The sequence below is a fragment of the Anticarsia gemmatalis genome, chromosome 24 (genome assembly GCF_050436995.1).
Source record: "Anticarsia gemmatalis isolate Benzon Research Colony breed Stoneville strain chromosome 24, ilAntGemm2 primary, whole genome shotgun sequence".
Lineage (NCBI taxonomy): Eukaryota > Metazoa > Arthropoda > Insecta > Lepidoptera > Erebidae > Anticarsia > Anticarsia gemmatalis.
In genome coordinates, this window is record NC_134768.1 from 4325685 (window position 1) to 4353630 (window position 27946).

The 27946-nt window shown below is 33.7% G+C and overlaps 1 protein-coding gene across 1 annotated transcript; it reads right to left on the minus strand.

Moving 5' to 3' along the window:
* Positions 1-165: 165 nt before the first annotated feature.
* On the minus strand, positions 166-27026 carry LOC142983633 (uncharacterized). Its single transcript, XM_076130614.1, has 3 exons — positions 26363-27026; positions 1130-1314; positions 166-853 (listed from the first exon to the last, which is right to left on the minus strand). The coding sequence occupies exons 1-3, from the start codon at positions 26925-26927 to the stop codon at positions 590-592; spliced, it is 1014 nt and encodes a 337-aa protein (XP_075986729.1). The 5' UTR covers positions 26928-27026; the 3' UTR covers positions 166-589.
* Positions 27027-27946: the final 920 nt, after the last annotated feature.

Sequence of the window (27946 nt, forward strand, 5' to 3'; positions counted from 1 at the left end):
TAATGGCTTGTTTTAACAACAACCTGTATATGACAAGGGCTGTTAATGTAAATGAGGGTACTTGATTCTTTCTTCCCTTACCATTGGCAAACTAGTTGCAGGTTTACCCCTACATCGTAAAGACAATGTGTTTAATATCTTGGGTAGTAATAAAAGTCATTTGCTCAATATGAAAGAAATATATTTTAGTTTTACTACGGAAATAACAATGTACAAATTATAACTCTATCAACAATAATACATACATACTGATTCGAGACATCTGGTGAACATAATTTTGTACTGGGCCCGTCAAATCAAAAATTTGGTAAAAAGGTAAAACTTTACCTAAGACATAATTATTAAAATACATTAAGCCTAACACAGTATTGTCTAATCCCATATAACTATATTTACACAATAATTTACAATTTTGTCCGATTTCACTGCACACAACCATTGGGTAGGTAGCGCCGGCAGAAAAACCAACATCCTATATATTGATTGCATCAAACAAGTTGTATTGTTTGTTCGAACAATGATATCCCGGAAGTGACATTCACACAAGTTCCGAGTTGAAGAAATCACGTCAATAACGTCTTTAGTTGTTTCACTGTTGGTTAGTTTGTGTGCTCGGAGACGGGGAGCCGCTCGACACAGGTGGTTGCACCATGGATAGGTGCGGAGGCATTCCCATGGGGGGGAGGGGGCGCCCCCCGGCCATCAGGTGGTGCGGGTGGAAGTACTGCTGCAGCGCGGGGTGGGGGTACAGGTGGTGGGGGTGGCGGGAAAACTGCGCCATTTTGAGTTTCTCGAGCTCCGCCTCTTGCACGCGCTTCGCTTTCGCTCTCCGGTTTTGGAACCAGATTTTCACCTGTGACAAATGGAAATACGAGTTAGTTTACAGTTATTTTTATACGTTATTTGTGTGAATGTTAAGTGAGCTTTTCCGTCTGAACATACTGGGGTTCCTTTATGTTGCTTGGTTTTGCAAAAGTTTCGAATGTTCTGCATGAAAATCAAACATGCTGAACTGATTTAATAAACAGATTTACCGCAACTGAGCTCATAATTTACAATCCTCTAGTAACGGTAGATACTAATAAATACATATTTGTTGTCATCAAACGAGATTATTATAGATGTTTACCTGTGTTTCAGACAGTCCTAGCGAGGAGGAGAACTCGGCTCTCTCAGCGATGCTCAAGTACTGTTTCTTGGCGAACATGCTCTCGAGCGAGCGCAGTTGTTGCGCGGTGAACGGCGTGCGCGGCTTGCGGTTCGGCTTGTGTTTGCGCAAGTTGCATTTTAACTTTGCAGGCTCACCATTTGCATCTGTGAAAAGAAACCTTACATAAGTCCCAAATTTTAAATACATTTACCTAATTTTTATAATTCAAATTATAAATCTTTCAACTCATAAATATTAATCAAGCTAATTTGTAAGAAATAAATCACTAATGACATTTCGCACTGTTTGTGATGCGTCATAAAAATGATATTGTAACCTCCGGCTGATGCGTTCGACAGATAACGTACTAATCAACATAAATATTCTTAAGTGGATCTCGAAATGCAAACGCTTCTGGGTTTCCACAACAAGTATTTTACGACTAATTAATAAGCAATAAAGCCTCCAGTTTTCACGTCCGATCACATTTTTCTTTAACGAAACTATTTCGAAATTGTTCGAAATGGAAACGGAATGAATATTAATAATGATAAATGAGAACATTTATCTGAAGACATGGCGGCACAAGTATGAATACCATGAACTTTACTGTTACATCTCAATAACACAAAAGCGACCGAACGACGCTCGGAATGCTCCGTTCTTCGCTGGATTAATAAATCGCATAATAAAACTCATATAAAATAAAGGCTAAAGGAAACGAACCGCGATCCGATCACGATAACATCTCAACAGGGTAATTTTTAAACTTATTTAGCGACGAAAACAAGCGTATTAGTAAGCAAATCGTTGGTTTTATTGCCACAGCTGGTTAGAAAAGAATTGATTAACACCCACGCGGCCTGATGCGAATACCGATAACAATATCTTCGGTTACTTGATAACTACTCACTGGGTGCTTCACAGATTTTTCAAACGTCACGTGTACATGTTTGACATTTCCAAGTTCGTTAGAAGCTATCAAATGTTTTGTTACTTTGATTGTATCCATTACCGAGTCCTTCCAGCTAGTGTGTGCGCTGTATAATTTTACGAGCAACAAATTCATCAATCAAATTAATTCGTGATTGAATAACAAATTTATGTCCCCGTGAGTCATTATATGACCGTCTATTAGTGAATCCGTCAACTAATTTCTCGTTTTTTATTAGTAATCTGGGCGTAGTTCTGTTAAAACTCGCTTTTAAATTTATTAGTAGTTTGAATCTACTTTAATAGTCTCCAACCTACATAATTATCTCAATATCAGCTAATTGGTATTTAAGTACTAATTAATGCTACTGGACGTTGATTGATCGCTGAACACGTGTCGTGGACTTTCGTTTTATTATGATTATGACACAATTTCGTTCACACGTCATTATGACGAACTAACTGTTGTTTGTCGAATGTTCAGTATAACGAAGCTCACCATAAATAACGATCATTTGAAACACGAAATATCTTTTGTATGATTTCATTCTGTACTTCAATATTTAACTTGTCAAAATTAGACATCACAAAAAATAAATAAAAGCATAACACGAATGCACAACTCGTGGCATATAATTTGCATCAGAAATATTAAAACATTAGCGTCGTGGCGCTTGCCTCGTCCACGTATTAATCCCAATGTCAAACAGAACACTCGCTTAATAGCTAATGGCCCACAAAAAAGCAAGAAAAAAAGTAAATTATGTGACAGTCGAAAAAAAGCTAAAGTGTATTAATGTCGTGTTTAGCAGACGTCAAAGCAAGTACCGACGACGAGACGGAAATAAGGCTAAGAGCCGATGCACACTAACGATTTAAGTGCCGCGTTTTTTAACCGCCCACTGAAATAGATCGTTTAACTTAACACATTCTTAACGGGGACACATTTTTTTCAAAGCAATTTATTGTTCGCCGTTTTGTTTACGAATGCTACCGTTCATTATCAAGAAATTTCTTGCATTATAAACGTCCGACGAAAAAATATAAAGTTCACATGTATCGGTGTCGGAGCACGTGTGCAGCCGCTTCTTAAAATTAACCGGGAGCTAAATTACCTCCTTTAAAAATACTTATATGGAGCTGTCTGCTCTCGTCCTCTTGTTAATTGTATAAAGAGATATTGACTACAGATGTTACACCGCTGAATTATGTGTGTGTTGTGACTCTCTGAGCGTCGAGAGAAATATGAGACCTTTTAAATGCGTTTAAATACATTTTCCATTGTTGTACATCGTCATCTCTGCTTGTTCTTTTTTCGTTGAAGGAACGTCTAGCGAATGAGTTATGAAAAGTGCCGGCAGTTTTTTCTGTCAGTTTAAATATGGAAATCAATTCGGATGGATGTTGTCGGTGCTGACGCTACCTAATGTTTCAGTGCGCTGCTAAAAGACAGTTGATATATTAATGAGCATGTTTGCTTTTTGTGTGCGCACCACCATTAATCGTGCGAGGCGTGGTATGTCATTCATTCCAATATTTTAAACGGGCACCGTATACTTGACGTTTTTGTTGTCTGTACAAGAGAGGCGGACATTCTTTGCGTCTCGCGGGATATTTAACATTACACGATACTCTTTAATATGTATCGGACACAGTAATACACCAACAAATAACACATCAAATACTATAACGATAAAATATTACAATTTCTTCGCAGTTCAGAGATCAGAATTCATTAAAATTTATATTTCAGTTATCGTCTGCGATATATTATCTGAAAAACTCGCGAAGACTTCGCAGAGTATAATAAAAACAAAATTTATTTGTCACAATTGCGGTCTCGTTCGCAATAAACAATCATAATAACATAAAATAAAGTTAAAAATCCACTAAAAACTCATTTGCCGATTTTCACCGCACGAGAAAAATTGGTTTGAAATCGAAAATGATGTTGTGTGTAAAAATTAATAGGTTCATAATGTAAGAGATATATCGTGACGCGATGATCATAACTTACGAGCAACACAAAGAACTATTGAGACTATTAGCTGATGTTCCCGGATTCCGGTACACTCCGCCCACAATATTTATCTGGTGATCAAACGGAATCCTTAACGTAGCCCATTCATCAGCACTCAATCTTTACCTCATGAAAGGGCCATAGAAAACGCGGAAGTGAATCGCTTTGTCGTTCGCTATTAGATTTATGTTTGAAAAACTATTTTGTGATCGCGCCTTTTATGTTTGGAAACTATTATTTACGATCTAAATAGATAGGATCTAATTCCGCATTTGGATCTGATAACTATTTGAACGAGATTCATAGATTTTGTATGTTCGACGGTTGTATTCTACACCATCGTAAAGCGTTTTGTTATTTAAAAAAGATTTGCTGAAAAGATTTTATTGTTTAAAGGTTAGTCATAAAGAATTTTGGATCATAAATAATTTTCACGCTTATTTAAAGTACCAACAAAATGGCCCGATGAATTAGTAGGCACTTTGTGTACAAAACATTATAAAGAAATCATAACTCATTATTTACGAGCTTTTTGTCTTTGAAGTTTTTATATTATGATTTATGATACATCAAATGTGTCACATAAAGCACTTTAACAATTTATTTAGCAAATACTTTGTAAACATGTGTATTCAAAACTGGGATAACTAACAATTTATGTAGTTACATAGAAATAGCTGAGAATTACTGTTAAAAATTTAGATTTTGAGATTCTATCCAGCTGCATTTATACACTCAGTAATGCTATTTGGATTTTTTTGAGACAACTCCCGCATTTATTACTTATATCACAAGGACATTACAAACGTGCAAGCAACGAACACATAGTAAAACTAGACCCGGTGTGGGAATCGAACCCACGACGTCCCGACGCAACGGTAGCAATGAAACCAAAACCACTGCCCCACGGAGTGTTTTACAAACAGTATTTCAATAAATAAACTAAAATATATTAATTTTGTGAATCGCTTGTTTCGTGGCCTCGTCTTAAATGATCTATTAAGAGCGTAGTCGGTCTGTGCCGTGTATATACTGGTCGCGCTCCGTTCAGTTTACAAATAGCACTATTCAATGGGACATTAGTATTTTGGCTCTCTGCCAACGCCTGACAGCACCGTTTGACTACTTGTTAAACATGAAACGTCATTTTGCTTCAATTTTCATATTAAAAGTAACAAATATAGTCTCTTTATTGTATGGTTAGTGATCAACCTAGTGTTAAAGTTGTTACAGCCTTTGACGTGAATAACGACTGTTATCTTAATTAACAACTGAGAACGACTTTTTACGTGCCCTCCGAAGCACGGAGACGCCCAGTTAAAATACCACTATACGGTCAGTGGTCACCCATCTATAGAATGACCGCGCTAAGAGTTGCTTAACCCTTAGATCTTTTCGAACCGGTGCAGCGGTGAGGTGGCTAAAGTAAAGGTAAAACACATGCTATGAAATTAAATGGAAATGCAATTTGTTTGAATAAAAATCCCAGTGACGTAAACCTTATCTTTCTTTTTTTTGGAATTAGTAGAGGAAATGGAAATCGCCATTGTAAAACGATAATGATGTAGAAAAAGTTGAATGTTTTCCTAAATAACAACTCCAAATTTGGAGGTTTGAGGAAAATAAGACAATAAATATATTGTTTTCATAATTCCTTTACGTCAATAGAGGTCATAAATAAGCTTATTAAAAATTAACTCTATTAAGAGTTCAAAAAGATTTTCTATTTTTATTGTTATTTGAAAAGTTATATAGTCTATGGCCTATAAAATGAAGTAACTAAGGTATATTATTACGAATAAGTATTATTCATAAACTACATAAAAACGAGCACGACTCTTAAACTAATGAAATAAGAAAAATTATAAATCAACAAAGTAATTTTGTGAAAAACACCAACTACTAGACCACTAAAGTTCATTTTATTCCTGAAATTAATTACTAATATTTATGTCATAAAATAAATTAATTAAAAATCAAATATACTGTAAGTATTTGTATGTGAACGGTACGTGAAATGAAGTAGTCGCGACAGTTTTGTTGCGCATACGCGGTAATTGATTGGGAATGCTTCTATAATTAGGAGCGTGACTTGTTCCTCACCGCACTTAACTACTTATGTACTAAATACATGCACACATTGATATATGTAGACGATAAACTATCGCATACGAAATTCGCCTAATATATCTAAAGTTATACTTAATAATGATGATGATGATGAATCATGCTGAAAAGAGATTTTCATAAAGTTATTAATGCGGACTTTTGTTTCAACATGGTTGCTTAGCAGTCGAAAAAATACGACACTAAAATATATTTTATTTATAACTGGGTTATTGGCGGAATTAGGCAAAATAAAGCCAGGATCGTTACAAAGCTAAGCAAAAATGAGGGGCTATCAATTTGATTTTAAGTTTCAGGTACCTACTTTGAAATCCTAAGTGTAATTATAATACTGCCTTAACCGGGATTCGAATACAGTACATGCTTGCCTACTTACGATCATACTAAAGAAAATAAATAATTATCTTGTTTTGAGGTAAGACTTCAGTTCTTATTTTCGGTATGCCTAATTAAGAAATCAAACTTTCGGTACTAAAATTGACACCACAACATCCTCTCACAAATCAACAGTCAAACAAAAGTTTATATAAATTAAAAGGTATAAACACGAGATTAATTAAGTCGATACATTTCAATAAATTAAATGAGTGAGCTAAATACTTGTTGAAGTCGTAACTCGTGATTTATCGGCACTTAAGAGAAATGAGCTTGCAATAAGACAATACACTAACTGCTTTAGCAGAGTAACAGTATTCAGTACGAATAATCGTTTATATAATTGGTAATAAGGATTTGAGATATAACTTGATTAATATTACAAACTGTTTTTAAGACTCTGCTACTTATAAACGTTGATAATTTTAGAAAAATACTTTTCATTTGGAGTTTGGTTAGAAGTAACCTATATTAATTAGAAACAATGTACTTTTTTATTAACAAATAAAAAACGGAAAAGTTAACCGTTGAAATAAAGGAACTGTAATAAAGTTTTTTTATCCCTATTATATTTAGAATATCATGAAAGAGCTTTGGAAACTGGTAACGCCGAAAGCACAAACTAGAAGGTCGTTTAGTAAAACTATACTCATCTTAATGTATCGTTCAACTCTTGGTTTAACTGTTAACAATATTTTCAAACCAAATGTCATTTGAGGTCAACAAAATGACACAGCATTTAACACCCTCAGAAAGCTCAACCCTATGGTATTATAAACATGGTTCTTATGAAGTCTTATCAAAATAGGGTGGCCCCTACTTCTTTCTCACACCATTTATTTGAACGTCTTTATCCCTGATGGTTTTGGGGGGATTAGGGGATTATCTGAGGGAACGTTGTGTCCAATCAGATGCGAGCTCTGTGGTTAAATAGCCAATCACGTTTAAGAAAGTTTATTGTATTGTTTGTTTATGTTATACTGAAATTTATAACCAATTTATTTTTGAGATAGGTACGCTAGACTGTGTACTTAAACTGAAATTAAGACTGAATTCGAATTATAATCTGTCTATAACTTGCTCAATACTATGGATAATAATATTGTATTGTATTGAGTTATAAAAGTTGATTAACTTATCTTATATCAAAGACCACTGCACCTATCTCGTAAAATTTAACCGAAACTAAATGTATATGTCTTTACTTACCCTTTAAAGGAAAACAAGTCTAAATTTTAAACTAGGCCTATCTCATAAAGCTTATTTCAAATCATTCTCAACTTAATGAAACGATACATTACAATGAAATAATGTCGAGTGCACACTATCGTGGTCTTAATTGACAAGTGGTATATTAATTAGCTTCATGTATCGTTCCACTTGACTCGAGCCACCGACTGTGTGCGCGAGCCTTTATTTTACAATGAACATCGGCCTACGATCGTCACGGGGTGTCTTATGAACACAGCCTTATAATGTTTAGATGAGAAAATTATTATTTTCTGTATACTAAGTATGCTCGTAATCAAACAACTTTTTGTAAGTGGTTTCTGATCATATTTGTGATAGCAGAATAAAAACTTTTTTATTTTGAATTGTTGAGATTGAACTAAATATATTTTTATGTTTAGGTACAGTCATTCTGTATTCGTAAAGAAGTACTTAAGAAAATATCAGAATATTTTAGTACCTACCTGCTATTATAGGTTTCTCTGAAGTGAGACAAGAAATTTTACTTTTATTATACAATTAAAAATTGCACACCAATCAAAGTTTGTTTCAAAAACTCGTTACCAAAAGTCAAACCAATCCATTACGTGTCAATATCAAACTTCAAAAGTCAAAACGCAGTCAAAAGCGGGTCAAAAAAGTTCCAGTCAATATTGACGCCGACCCAAATGATTGCTTGTTAATTAAATACTTTCACTTTACGCCACCAGCCAGTATTTGTGCCGCTACTGGGCTTTATCAACCACATCTTGACTAATTAAGAAGAACATTATACGCATATATTTAGTACGATGTAACATTACACCTGTATTTTGGTGGTTATACCTGATTTTTTTTAATAGGTTGTCTAGTATAAGATCAATGTTGTATAATTCTGGCCACTTATAAATATAGTTGGTACAAATGTACGAAGGTGTTCGAATTTGAAATTTCGGTCCTAGAATAAGACTTTTTTCCTTTTTTTATCTTTTTTTCTTGCACTTCCAAGTTTGGTTATGACTGGCTTAAGATTGTACTATTTACAAAGTTCCATTGCAGACGGATAATTCAATATTTAGAAGATGAGATTACCTATTCTTCTTATTGTTTAATGACTGGGCTAGGTATGCTTTTAGTACAAGATCTGTCTATAGTAAATTTAATCATAAAATATTTTTGTGTTAACCGATCATTATTTGAACGTCAAACCTCTGAATTAGAAGACTCTACGAGACTACGATGAATATAGAGCTTTATCCGAGAGCATTTCGCTCTAAAATCTCAATTACTACTTAAATTGATATATCAAAAAGGCTACTCTATTCTGTCCATCCATGGGTCTGTAAGTTATATTAATAAATGAACACGTTAATGCGCACGAGTCGGCCGCGGCGGGACGTCCGGCGGACTCCCACGCCGGTGCCTGCCCACCTACCTTCACTAAATAGCGCTATATTACCACGCAATGAGTTCTAAGAATGTTTCGAGTTATTTGAAGAAGTTTTATGATAGAGTATTTCATAAAAAAATGGTATTAAAAATTCTTGGGGAATTTGGTAGTTTCGGGTTTTGTGTTTAAATGTAGTTTTAAGACTTAGAACTAGAATTTCTTATTTAGACTTTTAACACAATTCCTAAATAAAAATGGTGGCCTTTTTCGAACTACTACAGTTTCTTAATATAAAGGTGTAATTTTTTCTTTGACAAGAATGTTGACGGAAAGTACTAAACAATCACGGATATAATTCTCTATGGGAATGAGAACTACATGAATAAATTGTAGCAATTATCAATAAAACATTGCCTTAAGCTATTAAAAGAGATGTAAAGCTTCCACCAGCGCTAGTTCTCATAAGAAATGACATTGTCACAAACAACATTTATTCGTAAATTAATGACATTCAAAGTAATTAAGAATCGACTACTTCTAATCGAAAATAACTAATTTAACTAATTACCCACTAATAATTCACACCTATAACAATAAAACACAATCAGATGACATTCGAATTTTAAATAGCGACGCCATATTCAATCGGCGGCAAAACTGGTTTCTAATTTCAAAATGTCATAAATATTAAAAGTTTACAACGAATACTAGCCACAATAAAAAAATAATATTTTATTTTTAGAATAAAAGGATTCATAATTTATAGAGTTTTGCTAATTTGTGTAAATAAGTTAACATTGGCATCCATATTTGTTAAAATGACAGTTTTGTTCGTAGTATTTTCAATACTCAATATCTAAGAGGATGTATGCTATGACCATAATGTTAAGAAGGAAAGTGTGCAGCCATATTGATTGTAATTAATGACTATTATAATAATATATTATTTAGTCATTAAAAGTTATATTACTACGTGTTGGGGAATTTTGTTATTGTGTGTAATAAAGTAACCATTTATTAATTTAGTTTTGATCTACAGTTAATTATAGACTAAACCGTATAACATTTAGAATAGACATTAATTTAGTATGAAAGAATACATAGTTGGTATAGAATCCACATTTCGCAAGAGTGCTACAGGGTTCAATATATCAACGGTATTGTATTAGCCATGCATATTTGTTGCATTCCTGGCCGCCGCGCGCCGGTGGATGCTCAGCCTTATTCAATACTTCCAAGAAGGTCTCATATTATAATTTATGTGCGCACTAACAAAGAGGTTCTGTACTCAGGGTCCGATGACAAATTATCTAATTCGCCGCGCTTCATCATTTTAATTAACTCGGAACCATATAATAATGGACGTTATTAATTCCATATTTAAAGTATTATTAGTAATTTATCGTCCGGAATTTATTAGCTATAACTTAATTTTTTACTGTAAGGTTTTATTCGATAGCCATTATAATAAAAATTTCTGTGTATCCGCTTGAAACATGAGATTCGAAACTAATTTTCGTTAATATCAATTATGGTGCATATTTATGAGACCGGATTATAAGTTTCGCGTACTTCCCGAGCCAATAAAAATTATAATTAGGCTCGAATATCTAAACGATATCTTTGAATGGTTATCATTTAGCGAATTGTCTATATTACCATGACGAGAATCTCCTCGTATCAGTCCTACGGCCATTTTGTTAATGAAAACAGTCAATAAACGAGTCAATCGGGAGTTTTTGTAACTTTCTATCGAAGTAGGTGCTATGATACAATCTTTGTCAAACAGTAGTCAACTTTCTTAAGTTATCTTTCCGAGAATCAGACGAATGCCACTATAAACCTACATATTTTATCTAAATTTTTATCAAATGTGTCTTGGAATTAAATTAATATGACGGTATTGATACAAACTGTTATTTCTGTTTGATAATTATCTTGATCGAGGTATCGTTTCAATCTAGTTGCTAGTTGTACTACTGGTTTACTTGTAGCCAATTAAGACCTAAATCCATACATACTACTCTTATTGCTTTAGGTGGCTTATAAAATGCATTTTCGTACACATTCGTAAACCTAATACAAATAAGTCGGCATAATGGCGAACCAATTTTTAGAACGCGAAAGTCAATTGAAGCGTTCAATTTTCAAAAGGGCTACCGGTGGCGGTTCGGTGCAAATTGACGGATTAAATTGCATCGTTTGTTTTCGTGAAAGAATGCATTCGGCGAAAAAATACGAAGTTAGCCGAAGTTTTAATGGGTGTTTCTAATTGGTCAACGCGCAGGTCGAGGTCGGCTGTTACAAATTCGGCCCAAAGAAAGTACCTCGTTTGAAACAAGCCACGAAGAATGCGTGTGGTTTACCGCGTAGTCAAATAGAACGTTTAACTTCAGCCCATAACTCTCGTCGGAGTGTAACTGTACGTTAACTAGGCACTTAAATATCTAAACTGTTGTTCTGTTCATTGTCTTCTGTCGTCCGAGCACCGGCGTTAAGTTTTAGCGTACGCTTCTGCGAACTCCTAAAAATATATTCAGTGTTCTACACAACCATTAGTTAGCTGCACTTGCACGACAGGTGATCAAACAAATTTGAACCTTAACGCTCCAGTAATAAGGGCACAGTGTTAGCGATCATTAGTATCATTGTTTGTAGGTGTTTTACTAATTTGCCCGTGCAGGAAGCACGGATGGCGTGATGAGGACTCAGTACCGTATAATCTTCGCCTCTGATGTTATCTAAAGATTTATTATTTACTGACATCGTCCGAGAGATGGCAGCACGCGTCACTGACTGTGCCACTGGACTTATCTTACATTGCAAATATATTATTCTCAACCTTAAGTTTCAGCACGAAGAGCCATACGTTTCATCTTTCAAAGACCTCCCATAGCGTGATAGGTATTGAAACTAGGCCATTTTTCATGCCTTCGCGTAATTACGATAAATTTCCTGGTAGACTACCTTATTTAGTTTTACAAACAAGTATAATGGCCTCCATTACTCATTTCATTTTATTAATAGTGGAATTATACTTTGAGAATAACGCTGACATCATAACAAATTAGAATTAATACCTCCATATCCCTGATCTGAATTACAAAACTTAGCCGCACATGGCGACCGCATTATACCTGCACAAAATAACAAAACGCAACTAAAGAAATATTTGTTCAAAAATCGAATAATCGCGCAATTCACTCGATGGAGCGACTCGCACGCAAACGAATCGATTAATCGCTTCGTTACACCACTCGACCGCCAGGCGGAGCCACGCGTCAATAAAATACTTGTAAAACTATCGCAAAATGAATTAAAACAGATGGCGAGCCAATTAGGAGAGGCAATCGTGCGCGTACTGGGCGAAAAAAGACCTTAAAAGTGGCGTCAAATTGATTTCTTCCTTACGCCTTTAGACTTAAGGTGTCTATTTGGCATTTTCAAGTGGCAGTAATGGGGTTTCAGTTTACAAGCGCTAACGAGTGCATTCGGAACGATAAGCCTTTCCAGTTATACTGATAGACAAATATGGATATATTTATCATTAAGTTTGCACTGAAGTGTACGCTTAGGAGCGCGTTATGTCATTATACAGCGCTAATTAGCTTAGGGAAAGACAAATTCGTGCTCCGAGATACACGAGCGGCCAAATAAATAATTCATTTTGTTTATTTGTTAGTAATTTTATAATCCGAATGTTTTGATTCGATTTCACTACAAATCGATTGCTTAAACAGTGTTTTCAATCGCGTATTTCGAGTTTCTAAAGTGTAGTTGTATCGACTTGATAAAGCGAGTTGATTTCTTTTTCCGAAGAACGTTTTGTATACAATGGCCAGTAATTGCTTAGTTAGCTATCAGATATATTTCTATTTTAACTCGGACAACAAAAAACTTGATCTGAAGATACGCATTGTCGGAATAAAAATAAAAAGCAATAACAATCACATACAGTTATATACTTAAAGCATATAACCGCCTATTTACCACATAATAGGTAGAGAAACCAATTGTTAGTTTTATTATTGTTACAATAATCGTTTAAAGCGTTATCATGGCTATAAAATGTGCAAGTATCAATCAACGGTGGTAGGCAATGGCAATGGTGGTCAATAACTGTGAAATGAAACGTTGGATAGTTATTAAATGTTATAAATTCAGTACGTATTTGCCATCCGGGTTGGAGCACATAACACTCGCCGGTATAATGGTTATCGATTGACTTAGGCCGTAGTCACGGGAGCGATTAAGCGTTTAAACGTATGGTACAATTTATTTTATTTATTATTTTAGATAGGTGTATAAGAATACCTTTGTGTGTAACGATAATCGCAATTTATGTTTTTTTGTCCAGATATAGATCACAAAACATAATTTTGACAATCCGTCTACAGATGGCGGAGTATTCGATGAACATACATTAAAAAGCAATCATTTGAACATAATAATCCTTTTTGAAGTCGGTAAAAATAGAAAAAAACGTGTCTAAGGCTATAAATAAAGTAATTCAGCGTCTAAATTGTATAAACACCAAAATATAATAAGTAAATAATAAGAAGCTGTTTTCCCCCATTCCCTAAGCTACAATAACGCATGTCAAGTTAAAAATAAATAATTACATTATATGACCAGCCATGAGCATTGCATTCACGCGACCCTTCAATTTCAATGATAAGGGCTCAGTGGCTAATTACGTTAAAATGGACGCCAGTTACTTAGTCCCGGGAGCGTAGATAACAAAATTAATTTATAGTATACCTGTATTTACACTTGCCAATAAGCCATTGTAAGAATAATGGCTTGAACTTTGAAAATTGTGGAAAAAATACGACAGTTTTTTAAAAAATATGTCTCTACTCTGCTACTGTTTTTCTTGACTTAAAGTAACGTATTCATGATTTATTGTAGGCTATTTTTTGTGTAAGGCAAGCTAACTTTTTCCATAGGTAATTTAATAAAAATACTATAAAAATATTTACATGGCTGGCATGAATATGAAAAAAAGTTGCGTCTATTCTAATTTGAAATCGTGTCGCATTTCAGTAAAGACTAATCATTAGTCTGATTACAGAATATTTAGTCTCGATTAAAAATATAATTTCATATTTCAAAGAAATGTTCGAATTTTGAATAAACATCAAAACAAAGTACAATCGCGTACAGCAACTAATAATTTCATTAATCAGTAGAAAACGCATTTTAGCGTTAGCAATTTAACATTGTTAATAGACCATTATTCTGCATCGTAAACAAATAGAAAAGGGTTATTAATCGTATTAACGCGTTATAGTTCGTAACCGGTCAATATTACCTGCAGTTATGTGCTGCTATTGTGCGGTTGTGGCCGCGATAACGGAAACCTGTTCTCTCCGTTCCCTCTGTTTTATTTTTCAGTGGTTGGAAAACGCTTTTGTACTGCGATTGTTGTGATACGCGAACGACTAGCTCCAATATCAACGTGCCAACTATAAATATTTAAATATATCCCTTTATGTGAAAGAGCTTTAATTTGTACCTACATTGTTTTCAAAGTGTTGTATTTTTACTTTTTGTTGTACGATTGGTAAAAAATGTGTAATGTAAAACGAGATTTTTATAAACATTATTTAATTTGGAAGTTTGTTGTTGATCTTTTTGTGGTTGTTCGTTTTTAATTAATAAAAGAAAGAAAAACAAAGATTCTAATCGAAGTAATAAGCGAAGAAGCAGACGCTCGTAAAAAGATGCTAATTTAGAATATTTTTTTGCTTTTATATCACAGAGAATATTTCCCGGCATTGTTGGCCGCGTGCAATCTAACTAATTACTTCGTGCTAATTACATTTTACTATCTTTAGTATAATTTTATAATTTGCTTCATAAACGCCTCGGATCGTAAAATACCTGCCACGCAATGAATGTTTTAGACGCCAACGTCGCTGTATGTGACTGTACGTTGTTTATTAAATTACCATCGGGTGGAAAAGTGTTAAGTACCTTATTTAAAATTTAGAATTTTGTATATAGTATTACTTAAACTTAAGACTTTACGATGTACCTGCGTCAATGCGTAGTACAATTAATTACGAAAATCACGCCCACTCATGAAGACATTTAAACAGACATGAAATCTTTTTATGCATCGCGAAGAAATATTCTTAAATCAGAAATGCTCAATAACATTTTTCACGTCCAAACCAACTGTTCGCGACTGTACTCCAAAGCGTATTTATAAAAATTAGGTGCAAACGTACAATCAAGTACAGAAGTGATTTATGTGAAACGTTGAGATTCGTGTTCAGGAGTCATTCCGACGATTGCATGACTTCCAACACTTTTCGTTATTCGCTTGCAAATTATTTAATAGTTTTAATGGTTTTTTATGTTGAAATTGGGAGCGCGGCCAATTGGCAGCGGTTCGAGTGTGTACGCCTCTTTTCAAATTGTTCTATTATAATTAGCCTGGGATATTTGTTGAGTGATTTCGTTAATTGTTTTCAAGCAGATGTTGAATTAATTGGGTATGAATGGATTGAGTCTGCTATTAATTGCTGCTGGTATATATTGTTGTATATAAAGTTTATTTATGTGTGTCCCTAATTACGCTACTTAAGTATTGTTTAAAAAATGTAGAGCGTAACAAACCGTTTATTCAATATTTGTATTTATAATATTGGTCATTAACATAATATATGTTAGTTAACAAATAGGTAAAAGATATTATGAAAATAGATTTTATTTCAGATTTTTTTAAGGTCGAGTTTTCTATAGTTATACAAGTCAAGATTATTGTTTAACGTACAAACTATATGAAAAAAGGTCGTGTCGTGGTAAAATTACCTTAAAATTAAGAAAGATTAATTCCTTTATTCGTATCTTTTGCAAAAAAAATTAAGCGTGCTTTATTTACAACAGCTATTTTAAAACGAATAAAAACTAAAATTGTCGAACATAACAATATTTAGTTTCTTTAACATTTAGATAAGGCATAGTTTTGCATGTTTTGAGGCTGTATAACTAATATTAATTGCAATGTTCATTATTTACATGAACAATTTCATTTTTTGTTCTGAGAGTCCTTTTGAAAGCGAAGCGAGGACTTGAATTTGCATTTTCGCTCGTTATTTTATATGAAATGCAATTTTTATTCAAAACTAAAACTGCTAATTACTCATTATATAATTATACAGGGTTTTTTTTTCCTTACAAGTTTAGTTTAAATACAATAAATAATTAGGTAGACAAGACTTTTTAAGAACTTGTCGTATTGTAAGAAACATGTATATTTCTGTTTCAGGTAAACTAAGCGAGGAATAACCTAACTTAGTATAAACTGAAGCCTGAAAGCATTATGACGTCATTCCTTCGCCTGTATTCCTACAAGTTTGTTTTTTAATTAAGTCTAATCTACTATTATTATGCTTATTGCTTTTAACAAGCAAGAATGCGATTTATTTGAATTAAATTCAGTTATGTTGCTTTTTTAAGCAGTTGAATTAGTTATTCGACTTATTAAGTAGCATTCAGCATGCTTGCCAGTGTTGTTATAAGTTTTGTTTTATCTATGCTAATATGTTATATTACTGTGGAATTAATTTAACTAGGACTTTTCTGTACATGCTAATTCCATTTCTTAGATACTTACATAAAAATTATTTGCAAATATGAAAATAGGTACAAAAAAGTTCTTTTTGACAAAATTTATGCCGAAGTGAAAATTTATACATAGCAAAAAAAGCGTCACCTTTTTCCGATAAGGTTAGGCGGAGTCCAAAGAATCAATTTATATGAAGATACAATTAAATATAATATGAAACCCCAAGACACATGCTTTAATTTAATAACATTACTTAAACGAGACACAATATAATAATAGGTACTAGTATAAAAAAGCAGATATGTATAATTAGTGGGTAGTACCGTGCGTTGGACGCAATCGGCCGATTAGCCAAGTAATTGAATAACCGTGTACGGGCGAGCGACGCGGCGCGGCCTAATGTAGCTATTGCACGCTACTACGTTACCTTACATACTAAATAGAACTCTTGAATAAAACTAATAAGTATTATAGTAGTTAGTTGGTCTTTGTCCACTTTAGGGAAATAATTATAAATTCAATGTTTATTTGCATGTTACTTGAATAGAACTTAGTACTTTTGTATACAACTAAAAAGTATTATAGTAGTTAGTTCTCTGGTTTTTGTCCACTTTAGGAAAATAACTATAAATTTAATACATTTTTATTAGCATCTGACATACTAGATAAACTTGCTACTTTGAAATAAAACTAAAAATTATTATAGTACTTTGGAGTTCTTTAGGTTTGCTTACTTTAGGCGCAATAGAAATTCAGTAGATGTTTATTTGTTTAGATAATTATTTACAAAAGTGGACTAAGTGCCGGTTGATGCAGTATTTATATTGATTTAGAGATAATAGAGAAATAAATGGGAATAAGCAAGCCTATCGAATTATTTTTTGATTTAAAGGAAAAACGCGGGTTTATTTCATACACCTCTAACTACACGAGTATAACAGACGTTATATTATGTACAAAAATATACTTACTTATATGTATTAAGTACTTGAAATTCATTTAATTTTAATTATTTATTTACATGTGTATGACGTTCATTTCTTCTTATTAGATGTATCTTTTATTTTTAATTTACATGAAACGGCTTTTTTCAATTGTTAAAAAAATTACAACCAATATTTGCAAGAATACATCGTAAAAGTAATTTTTCTTATGATTATAATATACCACAGGAAGTAATTTTATTTAAATTTTAAAGAATATATTAACCTTTGAACATGGTTATTATTTTTTGAAATTCACACACGCAATTTGAATAAAAATACAAATTATTATAAAAAAGCATTTATAAAAAATATAGCGGTTATAGCGTTAGTGTTATATTCGCCTATTAGTAGAACAGTAATTGAATATGCTTGTCGCGTAGTGTCGTGACCGTGCCGTGCTTACATATACATACGTTGACTACTGGCTTTACTTGCATGTTCGACAAAATAATTAATGAAATTGCATTCTGTATGTATTTTAAATGACTCGAAAAGCTCTCGAAAAGTTAGGTGGAAGATGTTTTTAAAAACACACGGGCATTTTATGAAATTGAAATAAAAATGGGCTTTGAAGGGATTTTTAAAGAGTGATGTGTTTCTTTGACGTTTTTTAATTATTTAAAGTTCTGAATAGACTAGTTCAGCACAATAATTGTTGTCGCATGTTATACATGAGAAAAAAAAACAATTGAAAATTGACTATTGTCAATAACTTTCTAACCTAAAAAGCATAAATCGGTTATACATTTTTTTTTATAATGCACTGAAATGCACTGCACCATTTCTATAAGTGTACCAAATTCCTTTTATACTTTTTGCTTGAGAAACGATTCAAGTCCTTTGCTGCAATTGTAGCAATTTCACGCATTTTAACCCTCAAACCACGCCTACCAAACTATTATTGGTACAATATATTGTACAATACAATATATTACAATATCTAAGCGTATGAACCCGTAGTATGAAATTTGATTAATGTTTTGACAATATAATTTATTTGGCTATGACAAGTCGTGCCAAGCATTGTAAGTTTCATAAGGTTTCATGTTTCTGATACATATCAATATTATAATCAATAACTTTATTTTCATTTAACGTGTTAAATGTCATTTGAATTTGACAGTTGTTTTTTTTTAAACATTTTGGTAAAAGCGAAACATGCCTGTATTTTTTAGTTTTTTTTATTGGTTTATATTATTTTGTGTAGGTATTAGTTTTCGTAATTATAATTTGCATATGCAAAATATTTAATTACATCCATATATGCTCATTCTTACCTACAGATTAAACCGAAAAAATTAGGGCCTTTTAAATCATTACCTGTAGCAAATGTAAATTATATAATAATATCCCAAATAAGTACATACTTATAACAGTATTTTCCAAATTAAAAGTGTTAATTAGACTTTAAAATTAATCACATCCTTTATTAACACCTTTATTTAATATTATTTCATAGGTAGCTGTTATAGGATACTATAACGATTATTATAAGTAGCTATAGTTATTGGTATAGTCCGACGACTGAGTAAAGATCTTTGACAAGCACGATTTTAGTAATTCTGTGCATTTTTAAATTAAAATAGCTGTATCAAACAGGCTACTATCAGCTACATAAGCCTGAGGGGCACTGATGTACTAAATCCTGAAAATTTTAAACCTTCGCCAACCGTGAATTTTGCATCTGGCTTTCTACTAAGTTGTTGGTTTATACCTATTATGATATTATAAAACTTTATCATTTTAACAAAATATTAAGTTTCTATTAACTATCGGATTTCCTGCTCGGTTTCAATACAATGAAAAACAAATCGATTTCCTTATTAGAAACTTATAACTCACGTTATCGATTAATAGTATCGATTACGATTCCAATTAATCGTTTTCCCAAGAATTTATGTCAGGGCTATTAATAATATACAAGTATGAATAAATAATGCAAAAATAAGTGTTTAGAATTGCATTATTTGATTATACAAACGATTTGTTAGTCGATAATCCGAATATGGGTTGATTTATCGAATAATTCATTTAAAAATGACATTAATTGTTGTACAAAGCAATTATAGTTAACTGGGTCATAAATAATTACTCAATGACAGTTATTAGTAACTAACTAGGCAACTTAGTTTATGTATACCTATACCTATAGGTAGGTTAGGTTAGGTTTTGAAAGACAACTCCCGCACTAAGAATTGCTCTTGTGTCGCGGGGACTTTCACAAACATACAAACAACGGACACAAAGCACGACCAGACCCGAAGCAATTATTTGTGGATCGCACAAATAATTGCTCCGTGTGGGAATCGAACCCACGACCTCCCGTTGCAGTGGTATCGGCGTGGCGACCTAAACCACTGCGCCACGGAGGCAGTCAAGTCTTCATACCTACTTATATATTTTTACTAGCTGACTCGGCAAACGTTGTTTTGCCATATAAATAAAAAAATAGTGCCACATTGGGGTATGAAAAATAGATGTTGGCCGATTCTCAGACCTACTCAATATGCTCACAAACTTTCATGAGAATCGGTCAAGCCGTTTCGGAGGAGTATGGCAACGAAAACTGTGACGTGAGAATTTTATATATTAGAAGAAGATAGCGTTAGTAAGTAGAATCAGAAGATGAAATTAATAAAAATAATGGAAATAAACTGTAGCTTCTTCTAATATTGTGTAAAACATTATTTTCAGTTCAGAAATAAAACGTCAACACAAAGTATTGGTACAAATACACTCAGGAAAAATAAACTATTCTATATAAATACTCCATTATTTTCCAAATTAGGTTTTAAGTTTCAATTTACTTTATATTGTTCCTAATTAGCATATTATAAAGTACCTATTTAATTTTTTCCTACTTTGCCCTGTATTTATGCATTGAATTGGTAAAGTTTTAAATTATACTATCAAAATTATGTTTTCCTGGAACATCTGCTTATAAGATTTTTATAGAAAATCTTATTAGATTTTTTGCCAATCATGTCCCACTACTGGGCAATTCTCAGAAGGGTGAGTTTTAGCGGTTTTTCATCAGAGAACGTATATAAATGAATAGATTTTATTATCGATAATTTTTATTTCTACGTAAACGTAAATTATCTATCGAGGCCTACGTTTAATGTATCATTTTGATATTGTTATTAAAATAATAAAAAATAGAATACAGTCGAAATCTAATTTATATGGCGTGTCCTAACGTGAAATTGATCTAATTATGGTTTAAAAAAATTTTGATTTCTTAAAAAAATACTGAATTTATTTATGTTCATCGGTACTTTGACTATTTAACTATAATTTCCAGTATTACATTTTTGGTTTTATAATAAACTACAATAGTTATGGAAGTTTTAAGAATGTCCGAGCGCATAAGCATAATTTATCTGGCCCATCTTTGCGTTAACTTCCCACAAAAACCGTCGCTTGCACAGCAGGTGAAAGCTCCTGGCCCGCTCGCTGCTAGTCTCCTCCGTGTTTTAATACCATGACCACGTTTTTTTGCTGCTCCTCGCCAAAATTATACATGATATCGACTTCGAAATTGGATTTTGTAAGGTAAGTAAACTAATTTTTATGGTCGTATTTTTTTTACCAATATTGACAGAATATTATTCACAAAACACATCAGATTGTTTCATTGGGGTTTTACAACATTATTTTCTTTTTTTATTCAATAACTGTATTAAAATAACAAGATAAATGGATTTTTATGAGAAAAACTAATAAATCTGGCCCTAATTCACCTGGGTTTCTCTGGCGAATTTGCACCAGATAAATGAGATATGTCCCAGGTAAATTATGATTTCAGTAAATTTTCCCTTATTAATGACTAAATTATTGTTTATTTAAGTTCTAGATCAAAGAATAGGGGAAAATAAAGAAACAGACTACAGAAGAAAGACTTGTTAAAACGGTGAGCAGAGAGAAAACAGTATGAATACGTTAAAAGTAACCAACAGCTGTTGAAATATAAAGAAGAGAAGGATAGACAGATATCTCAGGTACAAAGGCGAAAAAACTATTGAGTATTGAAGAAATATCATCAAGACAACAGATAGTGTGAAGAAAAAGATGTAGAAAGAAATTTAAGGCTTATTATTTAAGGAAAAAAGAACAAAAGAGAATCGCTATTTTACTGAAATATTATAGAGCAGTGATAGCCGAGTGGTATAAGTTGACACCTCCCACGCAAGTGGTCGCAGGTTCGAACCCAAGGCAACACACCAATGACTTTTCGAAGTTATGTGTGTATTAGAAATAATTGTCACATGCTCCAACGGTGAAGGAAAACATCGTGAGGAAACCTTGCATGCCTAAAAATTTGTTTAATACATTTATTGAGGGCATGCAAAGTCCCCAACCCGCATTTGGCCAGCGTGGTGGACTCAAGGCCTAACCCCTCCCTCATTACGGGAGGAGACCCTTGCCCAGCAGTGGGACAGTAATGGGTTAAATTTATTATTTATTATTATACTCATCCTGAAAATAAATGATAGATACTGCTGGTTACACCGTTGTCTTCATCAATTTTGTAAAATTGTCCAATAAGAAAATACCCATTAGATTTACAAAAACGATAAAATCTATACTAATATTATAAAAGTCGAAATTTTGTTCGTTTGTTTGTTTGTTTGAACACGCTAATCTCAGGAACTACTGGTACGAATTGAAGATTTCTTTTACTGTTAGATAGCCTTTTTATTGAGGAATGCTATAGTCTATATATCATCACGCTACGACTAATAGGAGTCGAGTAATTCATAAATTAAATCCAATCTGAAAAAACATTACGACAAGTGTAGAAAAAACCTGAAAGTAATTAAAATAGTAATTGTTTGTGTCAAAGAAAAGTAAATAGTACTGAAAGAAAGATAATAGTTAAAACCCCTGTACACAAACATAATATAAAAAAAAATTAAAGTAGAGTCGAACTGATTTTGTTATATCGACCACTGATAATTATTATGGCATAGAAAATACAAGTTCAAAATCATTCCAAATCTCTTACAAAATATTATAAATAAGTAAATTATATGATCCTGATCATGTACTTGTCTTATTCAAGTGTATCTTGATCATATTTGTACGAGCTTTATAACAGTTTTGAAGATGTGAACTATTTTTACATTTCTCAACACTTTTTTCCGATTTACTAAGGTTCTTAAGAGTTTACCTGGAAGTGTTCCGAATTGTGACTGTGATTTATTTATTATAAGCCAAAGAAACGGCTGCTTGCGTTTTTTATTTCACATTTTTCTAATTTACCTGTGCCTTATTTCTCATCCACCTGGTCACATCTCATTCCGCTGGTAATCAAAAATTTTAAAACATTGTATTTCATTAACTAATGCGTCTACAGGAGGGCCTCCGCTATTATCGAGTATCTTTTTGAAAACGCTATGATATTACTGCGATATCTTCGCCAAAATAAGAATCTAAAATTTTGCCAGATAAATTATGCAAAAACACTTCATTTCTGAGAAATGCCCTACTGGGCAATGGTCTACTCCCGTAATCCGGCGTTAAATCCCACTCTGGGCAAATGTGTGATTGTTATCCATCGCGATATTTTATTGTACCGTTAGAAAAACTGATAATTATTTCTAATACCCATATAACTTATAAATATAATTTAATGTCCAATCAATCGCATAAAAATTATTTTTTCGGTTACTAAATTAGTTTTATTGGAAAACAACTATAAAATACACAAGATTTTATAAAAAATAAATATCTAAATATAATAAAAGTTAACCCTTTAAACGCGAACAGCATTCCGAATCCTTGGTGATCTGTTCAGTTGTAGCTTCTCCTCCATTGTTTACGCATTATGTCTGATCCGTTATTTATGTAGGCTTTCGTCCGACACCGTTACTGATACCCGGCGAAAGGGTTAACGGGTTTACACAACATCTTGTCTTTGTATAAACAGTCCCGAGTTTGAATCCCAGATGAGGTCGGAGTTTGAAGTTTTGATTCTTTGCTATTGTGTGTTTAAGCCGTTTTGATGAAATAATTAGTCGCTCTCAGTCATAATTAATTATTGTAAAATATCCACAGTATAAACCACGATGTGTAGGTATTCATAATACCTATAGACATTAATAAATAGAAGGGGTTAAATATTTCGCATTCTTTTTATTTATGAAATGACGTCTAACATGCCTACCTATTTATATCCACCGCTATCAATATAACAAATGGTAGATATTATTTATAAAATGGATTATTTCTACATTATATATACGCTACACTTTTGTGTTGCCAAATTATTCATTCAATTTCCACTGATTCTAAAAATTGCAATATTAGTATGACTTGCAATTGTTTACACCCAAACCTATTTCATGATTGACAATGCGACTGACGCGCAAATAGCTCACTTCAACTACCAGCAACGTTTCAAAACGCTCATTAAAACCTTACGAAGGAATAATTGGTATTTATTTTTAAACAAAGTGCACTAATTAAATCATTTATGCACATATAAATAGCAACACAGACATGTAATTTAAATTATTGCATTGTTTCCACAAATTTTGGAAGACGGGAATACTAATTAAAAAGGAACGTACCTATTACAGAAAGTAAAGATACAAGCATACTAACATTTATACATACATACATACAAACAAACATAAGATCACGCCTTCTTCGCATCGAGGTAGGCAGAAATCAATGAACCCTACTTGGCATGATGCTTACGAACTCCCCTTGCATAATTAATACATCTTCTCTTAAAGGAAGAGAAAGTAAATACATTTTCACATTTATTATTTGACGCTTTTTTTTCACGCTGAATTTATGAAAATTGATTCAGCTGTTTAACCATGAAATTGTAGCAGACAGACAGATAGACTTATAATATTATAACAAGTTCAGCATGTAATTGTAAATAGTATCATATTATGTAATTTTCCAGAATTAATCTACTACGGTATATATCTGCTGAAAAGTGCAGATTTAGAAAGGCAAGAGTAATAAATAAAGAATGAAAATAATAGATACAAATATATAAAGAATCGATTACCAACTCACGACTAATCGACCAATGACCTCTTATTACATATATATTATATTATGTACATATATATATTATAATACTAATTATATTTACTATAATGTCATTTTCTTCAAGTAATTTTGTGTGACCTTATATTATTATATAATCTTTATTATACCTGATTAACCTTACACCCTTATTAGCACCTAATTAATCGCAATAATAATGTTATATAATAATTATATAGGCACCAATGACTTTTCGAAGTTATGTGTGTATTAGAAATAATTATCACTTGCTCTAACGGGAAACATTACGATGGAACTTGCATGCCTAAATTTTGTTTAATACATTTCTTGAGGGCCTGCAAAGTCCCCAACCCGCACTTGGCAAGCGTGGTGGACTCAAGTTCTAACCCCTTCCTCGTTTGGGAGGAGACCCTTGCCTTGACCTTGACTTGCAATGCGACAGTAACGGGTAATTTTTTTTTAATAATATTTATATTAGGTATTATAATTACCTATATAATATTTAGTTATATTTGCTTGATAATTGAATTGTAATACGGAAGGATTGTACAATTAATTGATATATTATATTATTGTACCTGTGTACAAACTCAGGTATATAATAATATTTTATCTGAATTACGCATTTGTGAAATAATTAATATTTTAAATAACAACTTGATTGTACGTAATTGCGTACTATTGATAAACTAGCAGGAAAATATGATAACAATAGTAATTATTGAAAAATATGGCGGTTATCGTTAATTAATAAGGTTACTATATTTTCCTGGTCGTTAATAGGGAATTTCCTAAATTTGTTTTGCACGACTATAATAGCACGTTTTCAATATATTTATAATACAATTATCGGTAAATTTCAAGTCGTTAGAAATACATTTTAATTCCCGTATTTTGTTATGAAATATGTATTTTCTGATAGACACGAGCGAGATGGGGATGTTTTTACAGTTTTAGAGCAAAAATCAGGAAATCGGTAAGTGTTATCGCACACTTTATAAAATTTAATTACCTACGAGGAAAACATGTGAATATATTTTTGTGCCAAATAATTAGGTAAGTAGGTACTGCGTAATAACGATAGTAACGTGAAAACAGGAAGAGTGTGGTTTATTTTTCATACCTTTTCAACGATAGGATATTTTTTATAACAATATACCTATGAGATAATAATAGTCAATTAGTAGTCAAGAATAAATTTTCTATACTCGAACGGATTACTTATTAAGTAAAGGGCATAGGTTTATTTATAGTTCAACTTTGTGCCATATTATTTGAAACATTAACAACATTTCAGCAATTAAACTCATAATATTATTATGAGCATAAGCAATATTTACAAAAAATCTACTATCAGCAAAATCCTAGAAGCTGTTTTGAGATCCACTATCGTTAAAAAATCTACGCATACGACTAAAAAACTAGACACGTTATTGATATATTTTTTTTTATATAGCGTCTACAAATACAAGAAATCTACCACTAGACAACTAGAATAGAATCAAAACTACTATTCCAAATACTTGAATAACTGATTTATTGAAAGGAAAAGTGTACTAACCTGTGATGGCAACTGGGAAATGTGACTGGAAAAGAGGTCCGAAGGAAGGCACGACGGGCGGCGGGCCCGGCCAGCCCAGCCCGTAGGCCGCCGCCGCCAGCGCGCTGAACGGCGTCGGCCGCACCAGGCGCGGCTTCAGCGCCGGCCGCTCCTCGTCCTCGCTGCCCGCCTCGTGCGGCAGGTCCTCCACGTCGACTATACTGTTCTCCTGGTTCATGTCTTCATACTCGTCGTCGGAAGACGCCACCGTCGCGGACGCGTTCAGGTTCAGCGGGGGAGTCTGCGACGACGGCCGCGGAGACATCGACTTGTCCCCCGGCAGCTCCGGCTGCGCTGAGGGACTCTGCCGCAGCGGAGACTCGGGTATCGTCCTGTGGTGCCTCATGATCTCGGCCGTCTCGTCCGCCTGGCTCGCCTTCGTGTCGGCCAGGATGGACGCCACGCTGAAGCTGATCCGCGAGGTCTTGGGCGGCTCCGTCGCCTCGGCGGGGCTGCTCGGGTATCTTGACACACTCTGTATCGCCATATTCACTTCCTTGTCCTCGTAGCTTTGTTTCTTTAACATTGAACGCCGGTCAGTTCCATTTAGCACAGTTGTGGTTCGGTCACTGGGCGCGATCGAGGGATCGTGTACGCATGCGGGCGCAGTCGGAGGTCGACTGGCGGCCGGCGGCGGCGGCGCGGGGCCCTCGCCGCGGCGGGCGCGCCGGGCGGCGGCGGGCGTGGCGCGGCGCGCTCCGCCCAGCGCGCAGGGCCCGCGGCGGCCGCTCCGCCAATCGACCGGCGTGGCGCGATTGATCCGCGCGGGCCGCGGGGGGAACGATTTACCACGCTCTTATCTCGTTAGTCTCCTTTGTGATACTCGATTTTTTTTGTAGGAATCAAAACATAATTACCTTTTGTAGGGGTTCGGGCGTTTTGATCGCGCACTTTATGCCCGCCACCAGAGGTATAAAGTATAAAAATATAATGAGCAGTCGTGAATGCCGCTTGTTAAATCCTTTTGAGTCGTCCGTTGGTCCCTTTGTGAGATTAGCGCCGAGGCCCGTTTGATGAATTCTGCTGGCTCGTGTTTACGGATCCGTTTCAAATTAGCGCAAGTGATTTACAACGACAGTACTCACTGTTATTTATATTATGATTTATTTCGGTTTTATTGTAAGATCCTCGACGTTAAGTAAATTTTATAAACATCTTCGACATTAGCCGTGACTGCGCTTACGCTCACGTAAATAACGACTTTGCTTTGCACTATTAACAAAGGAATCATATTTAGCTGTATTTATTCTTTGTGCCTATTCTGTTAACTACACTGAAACTATATAGTAAGGGTGTTTTGAAAATACCACATGAATTGAACAACGATGCTCATTTTATGGGAACCTAATTATGCGTTTCATTAAAATTATTTATTTTACACTGGTTCTAGTTGGAACCACTTTGAACCTCAACTGAACCTAAATTAAGTATTTTAAACATTGGTGGTTTCATTAATTTTGTGCCTAATACTTAGCCATTTGTTTGTTCAGAAAATAATTTTGGGCTATTAGATAGGCGACATAATTAGGTATATGCTATAATGAT

Coding starts and splice junctions, on each gene's coding strand:
- LOC142983633 (XM_076130614.1), bottom strand. CDS start 26,927: ATGTTAAAGAAACAAAGCTACGAGGACAAGGAAGTGAATATGGCGATA. Junction 1,315..26,362: donor TTTCCCAGTTGCCATCACAG/GTTAGTACACTT, acceptor TTCTTTTCACAG/ATGCAAATGGTGAGCCTGCA. Junction 854..1,129: donor TAGGACTGTCTGAAACACAG/GTAAACATCTAT, acceptor CATTTGTCACAG/GTGAAAATCTGGTTCCAAAA.